The following is a 12,436-nucleotide window of genomic DNA, read 5'->3' as shown; positions in this document are numbered from 1 at the left end:
ATAACTTAGTCATTAGTTCTTTTTCCTTCCTTCATTATTCTTCACAAGCCTACCATTATCCATCCATTATACCACAATTTCCTCCATCTCAATATATCTATATATAGAAATAGAAGATTACCATTCTTGCAAACACAATATGGAATTTTTAATCAATCACTTCGATTTCAAGATAGGAAGGAATTGTATGGACATCTTCCACATTTTTCCAAAAATAAATCATTCTCTTGATTTTAACAACTAAGCAAGCCCACAAGTATTTAGCAAAATAATTTGGGATTAACCCATTTTGGAAAACTCTACATTTTAAGTCACAAAAATCAAAGTCAACATAGTCAATACCATCTCACATAATCACTACAATTCAACATAAGCAACATGATTCAACTCAACATCATTAAATATAATTCAACATAATTCAAGAGAAATTCTTAAATTCCATTTCAACATTCCATAACCGAGTTTATGTCATCTATATCATTTATAAATCCTTTCCTCCAATTTCCTTCTCAATATAACATGATTTACATTACTCATAACAAAATTCATTCGCAAATTTTAAACATAATTTTCAAACATAACCAAATTCCAATTAAACTTGTACATAGATAATTCGACCTACCAATTTCATGATTCAACTTTCAATTTGGGCCAAATAATTGATTATCATCAAAAATCAACCTAGGGTTTCTAGAAAAACCTAGAAATTTCAAGAAAAATTCAAACTTCTTAACCCATTATTTTTTCTTCCAATTTTCCCCTTGATTATATATCCTAGGTTCATAATCCATAATCTAAACCCAACAATAAAACCCCAAATTCTTCAAATCTGAAATCCCCAAATTTCCATAATATAACCCTATATGCTCAACATGTAGATTTTGCATTTATATACTCCAAAATACCAAAAATCTATCTATTTATGTAAGCATTGAAGGAGAACTCACTACAGGAAATTCGTTTTTTAGCGGCGTTTCAAAAACGCCACGAAAATCCTGAAAAACGCCGTAATATCTTATAGTGACGTGTAAAATTTTCGCCACTGATAGGGCCGCCGCAATAGCTACACAACGTTTGAAAAACGTCGCTAAAAACATTATACGGCGTTTCTTAAAACACCGCAAAATATTTGACGACCGTCCGTCCCCAATAACGTGTGACGTGAGAATGACGTCATTTAGTGGCGTTTTTCGAAAAACGCCACTGTTTTTATTTTTATAATAAAATATGTGACGTCATTTTGTGGCGTTTTTCAGAAAACGCCACTTTTTTTTCTTTTCTTTTTTTTTGGGGGGGGGGGGTGGTTGGTGGGTTCCCTGCTGGTGGTGGTGGAAACTGAATTCACAATTTGGGAATCTCATGTTTTATGTTTGCTCTAGGCAACCAAACTACTAAATTTAAAATCAATCCTCAATACATGCCATATACATGCATAATATAATCTCACCAGAATCATCATTTCAAGTAAAAATTTCACATCTAGTGTCATATACATGCATATTGTCAACTAAGACATCTAAACAACCATGAGTCAGTAACACATTGTTTCCATAGGACGCAATTCAAACAAATGATTCCATGCCCACATTAAGTTTTAGAAACTCAAGACAACCAAAAAAAGTTTTAGTACGGTTTGTTGACTTCCAAGTCTTGTAGCTTCTTTTCATGGTAATCTAAAAGATCAACCTTGTGTCCAAACAATCCCAAAAAGCCATCACGCCTCAACCTTTCTCGAGTACGGTTTGTTGACTTCAAGCGAACAAGCCTCCTATTCAATTTATCTGCATCACTCTAGAAGAAGAAAAAAATCAAATAATTAGAAGTCACAAAGGAAAAAGAAAGCAAGTTGATATAGTTTTAAGATGTGCACTAAACCACATCTGAAGTTTTATATCTAAAATAATTTTGTTCTAATGCTCCAATTGAACAATGTATGAAAAGGAGTGCAGACTGCAACTAATTTAATCTTCCAAAAGGCTCAAAATTTCATTCACATGAACCAAGTACACACAAAAAAATGACGATGATAATAATAAGAGCACAATAAACTATTCTAAGCTTTTAAGTATGTCTTGAGACACTTAATTGAAGAAAATAATTATCCGATGTCTTGAACCACTAGCTTCCGTATTTCTACTAAAAGGCTGCTATGAACAAATAAATAAAAACACAAAGCCTATAAAAAGTTTAAAAATTGATTACTTATTGAAACAAGAGCTCGTTAAAAAGCTAAAAGGCGATAAAAAAAACAGCTAAAAAGCTTATCCAAATATGAAAGATACCAATCTGAATCATCTTATACAGGTTGCACATGTCCTCATTTTCTCGGTATGTAAATCATTAAAGATGTTAATGAATCCTATCCTATTGCAACCTTAGAGCATTTGATTGATGGACTTTTCTTGTTAAAGGGTTATTCATTCAGCATCCTTTAGGTATACAAGTAAACGAAGCCATTCTCCGTATCAAAAATTTGTATAAATTTTGACTCATTTTTGTTAGGATTTGATAACAGATTTGTTTTGGTTCTTGACTTCTCTGAATTTTTCAACCCTAGCTAGTTGACACTGGTGAAAGAAGAAGAGATATTGTTGGGGATAATTTGTTGTTTGAAGTCTACTTGAATCATCTCTAGTTTGAGAAACAACTTTATCATCACCAGTTAAATGAGTTGAATCTATCACCAGACCTACAAAGTTTCATAATGATCTTATATTGTTCATGTTCTATTTGTTTCCTAGATGTCTTGTATTTATCTATTGTTGATTGGGACAATCAATGCACACTACAAATTTTTTTTTTCTGTACCTTGCTCATGATATGATTTGTTTCAAGTCCAGCATATCTAGCACAGCATTCTTTAAGACCTATAGACATGGATCTTTTGTCTCCAAAATTGATACCCCTTCTTTATGTAAATACATTCTCAATCGCATGATGCAGTCAGTAATAAACAAGTGTTTTGCCTTCAGCAGCAATGATTTAATCATGAATGATTGACAATGAGTGAAAGTACTCAAAATTGAAAAATTAATCATAATGCACTTTTATATGCTGTTATAGGTCTTTGCTCAACCAAGAGGTGGGTAAAAGGTAGCTTTGCTCTAACATAATAGTGTTAATACAAAAAAAGAATAAAGAAAAGTATCATATCATTTTCTCTTGTAATAGATATACATGACTTCACTACAACAATTATTACTTTATCCATCAAACTTTATGCAGACTACGTTTTATCCTTAAAACAAAACACAACTTACTAGACAGTAGACACAAGCTACTATGCAAATATAAGCAGAATTTGTAAAACCAAAACAGAAATTATTGTTCAACTTGAATCAATCGCATGGTCTTCAAATATAGTACATTATTTATCATCTTTCTTTAAAGGTTCTAGATGACTATCTATGAATGGAAAGATAATGTAAAGGTATTCTTATTTTGCCAAATCTTTTTTTGATTAAAAGAGACTTTGTTGCAGCAGTGTTACCAGGAAGTGTTAACTCGTTGTATTGACAAGTTTATACCTTCTCATTGACTCTTCTTGTTCTTGGCATCTATTCGGGGTAGCCATTTTTTTTTTTTAAACCTGAAACAAGATAATAGTAAAATATCATTTTTTTTTTCTTCCAGATTTTGAAAAAAATATGTGATCATCCACTTCTCTTGACAAAAAGAGCTGCTGAAGATGTATTGGAAGGGATGGATTCAATGGTAAACCAGGAAGACACTGTTGTTGCTGAAAAATTGGCAATGCACATAGCAGATGTCACTGAGAGATCTGTCTTTGAAGAGAAGCATAATGTCTCATGCAAGATAACTTTTATACTATCATTATTGGTTAGAATTACTACATGTTATTGAACTTATGCTCTAGATATGTTGTTATATTATTTTGACCTGGTATGTATGATGCCTGTCACAGGATAACTTAATTTCTGATGAAATATAGTTAAACTCCCTTTTGAGGAAGCAAATCCAACTATAATGGTTTAGAATGAACCTGAGTTTGTCATATCTACTTCTTCTTCTTCTTCTTTTCTTTCTTTGATATGTGAACCTGCATTTGATAAGAACAAATAACATGAATAAAATGTCATATGAAAATTTCATAATTAACTTTTACTCACTTCCTCGGACGAACGATGACAATTAAATGATGAGGTGTATGCATGGGATTGTTGTTGTGAATGCACATGTGTAGCAGCTGGTGCAACAGGCCCACCCATGGCCTGTTGAGACTCCAATTGCTCTATTCGGGCTTGTTGAGCTTGGATTGTGCTTTGCATCTCCATTTGTACTTTCTGTTGATTAAGCATAGCATCCATCATCTCCTTCATTTGCATCTCCATTTGTGCTTTATATTGGTTAAGTTGCTCTTGGACTTGCGTTTGGATGATACGAGTTTGTTCTTGCGATTGCCTATATCCGCCTCCAAAGACATCTGTCGGGGAAGGACCCAATCCATATGTTCGAACACGACCAGGTCGCTCAGGCCCTAGAACCTGTGTGATAATTTCTTCATCTGTAGCATTGGATTGCGCCCCAAGGTCCTTCATTTGTGTCTACAATTGTTAATTAGTAATTAGCCACCAATAAAATTGTTCATAACTAGTGCCACAAGTCACATTAACAGATAGTTGACAAGCAAAGAAACTGGAGCTGATGGAGATGATCATAATTACTTGTCACCAGGGAACATGGTGGACATGACATTTCAAATGGAGTCGAGAAAAGCCTTCCATGTATCTTCCACCACAAGTATATTACAAGACATTCAAGGACAGGGATGGAGAGAGGGGAGGAGGGTTTATTTATCTCCATTTTATCTTCCCTTCAACAGTACCATCACAAGAGGGATCAGATTCACAAAACAATTTCACAAGAACAAGAATAAAATCATCCTTTCTTTAAAATTATCCTAAGCTTAACAAGAACAACTATTACCTGCTTATTGATGGTTCATGCAAATACAGTGTAATATGTTTTTGCCTTCCCTAAATTTGAAAACCATTTCTTAAATTCTTTTTTCTACTCTGTTAAACTTTTTCTGAGTTCTCTTTTTTTCCCTTCAGGTAAAAAAAAAGGAAGTATAATGATGTGATAGAGTGACATTTTGAGAAAACCTTCCTAACCAAGATATTAGAGTCATGCCATAATGCCAAACTTCCCAGGTCCTGAACTGGCACATCAGGTAAATATGGAAGTATTTCCAAGGGTGAAGCTTCAATGCTGTCCTTTATTTATATTCCCTCTTTCTTTGTCATTGTGCCAATTCTTTTTTTGATGAGTACAAAATTATATTCAAAAGGAGGCAGTAGCCTACATGTACACAAAAAACAATTGGACAATAATACATTTAACCTCTGTTTAAGTTCCATCCATTGTAACCAAATTGGTCCACAATAATAATCCAAAGGCTTCACAAGTTTATATCATATGCACAAAGAAAACGACGGAAAATAATAGAAAGATGAACTCATTCCATCAATAAATCTAACATTATCTGACCAATACTTATATTTAGCAAAGAAAGTTAAATCCGGTACTCATTTATTGAAGGGTCCAGGCAACTATACACTCTAGAAATAGATGTTTTGTATATTTATATAGGCTCTATATAAAGGGGAAGAGAGTTGACAAAATGGTGGCCTTCCTTTAGGCAAAAGCCCACAACAAAAGTACAATACATACAGCCTCTCCCTAACCCCCTCCACTACTCTCCTGGACTCTTATTCCCAAAACATTTTAATAAAACGCTTAATCTGTTCTTTCCCTCATTGATCTTCTAAATACACCTGATTTCTTGCTGTCAAAAGGGTTAGCCAATCCTAATCTGTCCAAGTCAGTCTCCCTACAACTACCACTACTTTATGACTTTCTACACTGTTTAGTTGAGTCAAAATACAAAATGGGAAAACTAGACTTACCTTCCCAATTGCCGCTCCCGCCCCAGAAACCGTTGTTGTCCGTATCTAATTCCGAGTTTCGAATTTGAAAGCTGCTGGTCTCTGATGAATACCGATCAGAGTCGGCAAGGGGTGAATGCCTAGAGTATAAGGGTGAGGGGGAGGAAGAGGAAGAGGTAGAGTATAAGAGACAGAAGATGACAACTATGGTTTTGTTGATGCCCTCGCTATGAAGATTTCACGTATGAGGATATCTGAGCCAAATAGAAGTAGGTTATGTGTCCCTGCCAGCCCAATCCAACAGGAGTGCCCCTCTAACATAAAGGTTAACAACCTCTGTACAGCATTTTGACTCTGCTGAAGATGACTTACCTCCGGAGGGGCTTAACTTGACACTTGATAGCGAAGGGGAAGAAGCCATGGTTAGCTACTTTTCGACAACAAAGTAATCACTCGAGAGTCTTTAATTTCCTGTATAAATCGAGGGTATTATTAACTACCACGTTAAGTGCTCATGTGATGTAAGTTTATGCCTGACCTAACAAATTATGTATGCGGGTTCGTTTCTCCTTTTTCCCTAGTAATTTCATAACATTTCTTTAAAAAATAAATAAAGAAACAAATATGAGACAAGTATCTAATACATTCCATACATGCAAAGTATATAATTATGGTGCTACATACCATGACCGCAACAACTTTATCATTACTTGGTTTGTTATCCTTCGTGTACCCAGCCATCCACACCTCTAAGCGAGTTGCAGGAACTCCATTCTTCTTATTAGTTTCCTATAATTACACTTAAAATTAAGTAACAAAATCAAAATATACAATTTCAATTTGAAATATAAAGAAACTATATACCTCTACTCGAACAACTGAGAATGGTTTTCTTCCAGTTATGTGATTTAATGTCTTCTTCTTCCGAATTTCTTTGTTTTTTATACTTTTTTTCTGTTACATATGAACACAAACACAAGATAATTTATTAATTAACAAACTCATCTTATGAGATTACGATAGAGTTATATAAACAATTTAAATGATACCTGTGCCTTCCGAGTGCCCCAATAATAGACTAAGCTTCGCCATTGATGCTCATGTACTCTTTCGGGCCGATGAGTTAACCTATCAGCATCGTTGTCGAATGGCGTATACCCCAATTGTTTAACTCTAGCCTTCCACTCTCTCCATTTTTTTCCAACAGATGCCAAAACAAATTTCTTCATTGACTCGTCGGCATCTGTATGGATCTGCAAATAATTGGCAACTTTGTGACTATTGCATACACACAGCAGCAACAACATACACGCAGCAGCATACACACAGCAGCAAGCCCACAGCAGTAGCTAATTTCACAAATCAAGATAATATTAGCTGTTCCTGTGACCCAACGATGATGATTGAAAAATTCCAAGTGTGCAATGGCAATGCTGGTATTTGTCTTACAAACAAGCACTATTTTGGGTAATTGAATATAATAATTTTTATTTTTTATTTTTAATCATTTTCCTGGAAGGTAGAAAGGTCAAAGCCAGGAAGCTAGACAGCAATGCAGAAGAAAGAAAAAAAAATACAAAATAAGAAAAATAAAACTATAAAATAATAGTAATTTGGTAAAACAGAGATTCCTCTAAAGTTGCAGAGATAGCCCAAGAAAGCAAATGACTATTGTGTAAGCACATGTAATTACTTGTATAAATACACACACATATATACATAGATATTCAGCTACTTCATTGAATTCTCTCTGTTCGAATTATTCAAGGAAACAACAAAAGGAAGAAACAAAACAAACTGGCAACTATAAAATATGAAACAAATAAAATAAATAATAACAAATTAAGATTAAAATTGATATGTAAAATGAAATAATTCTTTTACCTTTACTTCTCTCCAAATTCTCTCTTTGTTTTCCTTCGGTACATGGCTCCAAGTTCTATAAGTGAGGGGCATAAGGTTCCCATCTCGAGCTAAAACACCCAAACGAGAAGCCAAGGGTGTATACCCGTCAACCACTTGGTTCAACTCATTAGGCACAATATGTAAAATGCCACCACTTGGGTTCCAATCACTACCATGCATGAGTGTTGGGCCTCTCGAACTATGACCTACTCATCCAAATATCAATATCAAGTTAGAAGATACTAGAAAGAATGATAATACAAGAATTGAGCAGACAATGGAGCAAATGGAGTAGTGTCACTTAGTTTAAAAAAAAAGAAATATAAACATCAAAAGAAAAAAGCACATCAACAGAGAAATCTAATGGAGTAATTCAATTGAATAAAATAATTCATACCAGCAGTAGTGTCATGTGTCGAACCAGTACTCGATGATGTACTAGGCAAGCTACCTGGAGGATACCATGACATGGGTGGATCAGGTATGATGCGTGTACTCTCCTCTGAACTCTCATCTGAACTTCCACTATAAGAACTCTCATCTGCACTCCCACTGTAAGAACTCTCAGAATTTGCAGAGGCTAAATGTTGCCTCTGCCTAGAGCATCGTCGATCTGTCATGCTAGTTTACAGAAGACCACAAGCATACGTGTAGAATTTTATGGGTTAACAATGAATATAAAGTCCAAAATATTAAAAAATTTCTCTACAAATTTAAATTTTAAACACAATCTTAATATAACAGATATGATCTTTCTCAAGGACATAAAAGGTTGTCTCAAGGACAATCACGTTGAAAAGCAAACAAATGACGCATTTTAAAAGCAAAGGTTTCATTAACATGAATATCCATGCTAAAAGCACAGATGTAACAATGAATATGAAACAAAATTACAATATCATATCATTTCTTCATCATCTTCAGATTGTGTCTGTGTCGATATCCCAAGAGGTCCAATAGTTTCATCAATAGTTGTTCCAACTTCACCTTACCTAACCCAATTTATGTCCTCTTCACAAGCAAACGAAGTTGCATCTAATTCTTGGTCGCCAAATCCTTCCACTTCATTGTGATGTTCTCCATCATTAATTGGTTGTTCTCCACACACCTCATACAAGTCTCTAGGTTTCATCTTGACTACAACATCCCAATCAGCTTCAACGGGATCATTAACATAGAAAACTTGTTGTGCCTGAGATGCTAGGATGAATGGCTCATCACTATTTTGTTTCTTTGTATATAACAAATGATTGAAATTAACAAGTGTGAAACCAAACCCATCCTGCTTCAATCCTTTGTTGTTGTCAATCCAGTCGCACATGAATAGCACATATCTACAGTCGTATGAGTAATACAATTCAATAATATCTGTCACATATCCATAGTATGCTACTTCACCTTCCACAGGATTCATGTCTCTGGTACTTGCATAGCTACAAGTCTTTGCTTTCACCATAACCCCACTATTTTGAGTTTTTCTTCTCCACTCACGACTCCTCGTATGATACCTAGTACCATTAATTATATACCCATTGAATCTCGTGGCCTTTTTACTAGGTCCCAATGCCAAAGTTTTAATCTCATCTGACAACACAGCATTTTCAATAGCTAGAAGCTCTTCAACCTATTTTTACAAAGTCAACAAAATTAAACATCAACTAACAAAGAATTTGAAAACATGAGAATTGAAAATTAAAAACATGTAAGTTATTAGTACTTACATGAGAATTAAACCATCTGGGAAACTCATCATTGTGACGGCGATCCACATCAAAATCTTTAAGACGACGATGTGACCGCTTAATAAAATCACGATGCTCCCTATACATTTAAAGTACTTATAAAATGCAAGATACTTATTAATGGTATCAATAAAATTTTGGAACAAAGATTGTATCTTACTCTCGATATGGGACAACCACAGCAGTGTTAAATAACACATACCGATGAGCTTGTACCCATGATGTGTTATCAAGCGCAAACCCTTTTCCTTTTCCTAAAGCATGACCCAGTAATATCCCAGGATTGTCGCTAACATCGTAATTCCTTATTGGTCGATTCAATTTTGACTCGACATCATCCAAGTACCTTGAGCAAAAGGTCATACACTCTTCAACTAAGTATCCCTCTGCAATTGAACCTTCTGGATGACTTCGATTACGCTTTTATGACTTAAGTGTCATAAGATACCTATAAACAAACAAATGCACACATGACTTTCAATTATAAACAAACAAATGACTACAACCTTAAATTGGAGTAGAATTGCACACCTTTCTATGAAGTACATCCAGCGATATTGCACTGGACCAGCAATCTTGGCCTCCTCTGCTAGGTGAATAGGCAAGTGCTCCATTATATCGAAAAAGGATGGAGGAAAAATTCTCACAAGATGACAAAGTGTAAGAGCAATTTGGGATTGAAGACGATCTAACCCATCTGGCTCTAAAGTTTTGGAGCACAACTGCCTGAAGAAATTGCTTAACTCAATCAATGGTTCAACAACTTTTTTCGGTAACAAATTTCTCACTGCTATTGGAAGTATTTGTTGCATCAATATATGGTTGTCATGACTTTTCAGTCCAGATATGCTATGTTGTTTGAGGTTAACACGACGAGAAATATTGGATGCATACCCATCTGGAACTTTGATATTCTTCAGGAGTGTACAAAACAAACCTCTCTCTCTATTGTTCATAGCAAAACATGCAGGCGGCAAATAATACCTGTTCCCAACCCCTTTTTTAGGATGTAATGCCTTTCGAATTCCCATATCTTGCAAGTCTCGACGAGCATTTAAATTATCCTTTCCTTTCCCATCAACATTTAATATCGTCCACAATACATTATCACACACGTTCTTCTCAATGTGCATTACATCAAGATTGTGGCGAATCAAATTATGCTCCCAATATGGAAGCTCAAAGAAAATACTCCTCTTCCTCCAATTATGATCCTCCTCGTTGTCCTCTTTTTCCTTTCCTTTCCTAGTTCTTTTTTGTCTGTTAGTTGGTTGATGCTTAGGCCCTAGCTGTCGTAACACATTAGCCCCCGATAACCGAGTTGGACATGGTTCAAATTCAGAAGTTCCATCAAAAGACGCAGCATCTTTTCGAAATTTGTGACTCGCATTCAACCAGCGGCGATGCCCCATGTAACAAATTTTCCTTCCATTCTTCAAATACCGATGTCGAGTACGTATGTTACAACAAGGACAAGCTAAAGCACCTTTCGTGCTCCATCCAGACAAATTTGCATATGCAGGAAAATCATTTATTGTCCACAGTAAGACCGCGTGCAATTGGAACATTTGATTAGTTTCTGCATCGTACGTCTGAACACCATTTTCCCACAATTCAATCAGTTCATCCACTAACAAACGCAAGTAGACATCAATGTTATTGCCAGGTGAAGAAGGACCATCAATGAGCAATATCATCATCATATGAGGTTGTTTCATGCACAACCACGGTGGCAAATTATAAGGCATTACAATAACTGGCCAACTGCTGTGAGCAACATTCATTGCCTTGAATGGATTAAATCCATCCGCTGCTAAACCTAGTCTGGCATTGCGAGGCTCACTCGCAAACTTGGGATACAAAGTATCAAAATTTTTCCAGACAAGAGAGTCAGCAGGATGTCTCATTTTGCCATCATCAATTTGGCCCTCTACATGCCATCTCATTAATGAAGCAGTTTTGGATGACATGAACAATCTTTGAAGCCTTGGAATCAAAGGAAAGTATCTCACAATCTTCTGGGGAATTCTTTGTTGCTTCTTTTTATAATCATTCTTCTCACCCTCAAACTGTTTGTATCTAGGCGTCTGACACACTATGCAATTATCCCTACTAGCTGTCTCCTTCCAATATAGTGAGCAGTCTCTTGGGCATGCATGTACCTTGTGATAATCAAGGCCCAATTCCCTAAGGAGTGCCCTCGTTGCATAGAACGACTTTGGCAAAGTTTCACCTTTTGGGAATGCATCCTTCAAAAGTTTAAGCAACATCGTGAAAGACTTGTCGCTCCATCCACTAAGGCACTTGATATGCAATAATCGAACAACAAATGACAGCGTTGAAAACTTGTGACACTCTGGATACAACTCTCTTTCGGCCTCCTTCAATAAACTGAAAAATCTTTCAGTTTTCTTATCCGGGCCTAGTTCGATATTAGAACTTCTTGTCTCATTACTAGCACGATGAACCAAGCTTGGTGGAGGAAGTCCGAACCCCTCATATATCATTTCATTGACTTCATCGCCATCATTTGAATCACTGACATTCTCATTCAATGGCACAGACGCCGGTAAATCTTCCCCGTGAAAAATCCATCTGGTGTAGCTTGGAAGAAACCCATTGACCATTAAATGTTCCCCCAAAAGGTCTTTCTTTACTAGTTTGACATTCCGACACCGTTTACATGGACATGTGACTTCATTTGATAGAGGATTATTTTGGCATGCAAGTTTAACAAATTCCTTAACCCCTTCTATATATTCTGGATGCAACCTATGCTGATTTATCCAACTTTTATCCATCTGACTTCGTCTTACACTACAAATGTCACTGCCAAATCAACAAGGTTCAAAATTATCATTTCATTTTAATTATTCTTAA

At 35.6% G+C, this 12,436-nt stretch overlaps 2 protein-coding genes across 3 annotated transcripts; both read right to left on the bottom strand.

Annotated features, from left to right (window-relative positions):
- Positions 1–1,425: 1,425 nt before the first annotated feature.
- On the bottom strand, positions 1,426–7,152 carry LOC114285229 (uncharacterized). Of its 2 annotated transcripts, XM_082873911.1 has the most exons (6): positions 6,959–7,152; positions 6,774–6,863; positions 6,594–6,698; positions 4,131–4,565; positions 4,004–4,060; positions 1,426–1,791 (listed from the first exon to the last, which is right to left on the bottom strand). In XM_082873911.1, the coding sequence occupies exons 1-5, from the start codon at positions 7,136–7,138 to the stop codon at positions 4,019–4,021; spliced, it is 852 nt and encodes a 283-aa protein (XP_082730037.1). In that variant the 5' UTR covers positions 7,139–7,152; the 3' UTR covers positions 1,426–1,791; positions 4,004–4,018. The 2 variants fall into 2 exon arrangements, with proteins under 2 accessions (XP_082730037.1, XP_082730036.1); XM_082873910.1 differs by lacking the exon at positions 4,004–4,060.
- Positions 7,153–7,679: 527 nt separating this feature from the next.
- On the bottom strand, positions 7,680–12,183 carry LOC114301515 (uncharacterized). Its single transcript, XM_082876129.1, has 5 exons — positions 10,063–12,183; positions 9,717–9,976; positions 9,536–9,635; positions 8,212–9,438; positions 7,680–8,020 (listed from the first exon to the last, which is right to left on the bottom strand). Exons 1-4 carry the CDS (start codon positions 12,181–12,183, stop codon positions 8,803–8,805), a joined length of 3,117 nt encoding a protein of 1,038 aa, XP_082732255.1. The 3' UTR covers positions 7,680–8,020; positions 8,212–8,802.
- Between the last annotated feature and the right edge of the window lie 253 nt (positions 12,184–12,436).

The sequence above is a fragment of the Camellia sinensis genome, chromosome 6 (genome assembly GCF_055761805.1).
Source record: "Camellia sinensis isolate YWXY chromosome 6, ASM5576180v1, whole genome shotgun sequence".
Classification (NCBI taxonomy): domain Eukaryota; kingdom Viridiplantae; phylum Streptophyta; class Magnoliopsida; order Ericales; family Theaceae; genus Camellia; species Camellia sinensis.
The sequence above is the reverse complement of the archived record's forward strand: the minus strand, read 5'-3'. Positions and strand labels throughout refer to the sequence as shown.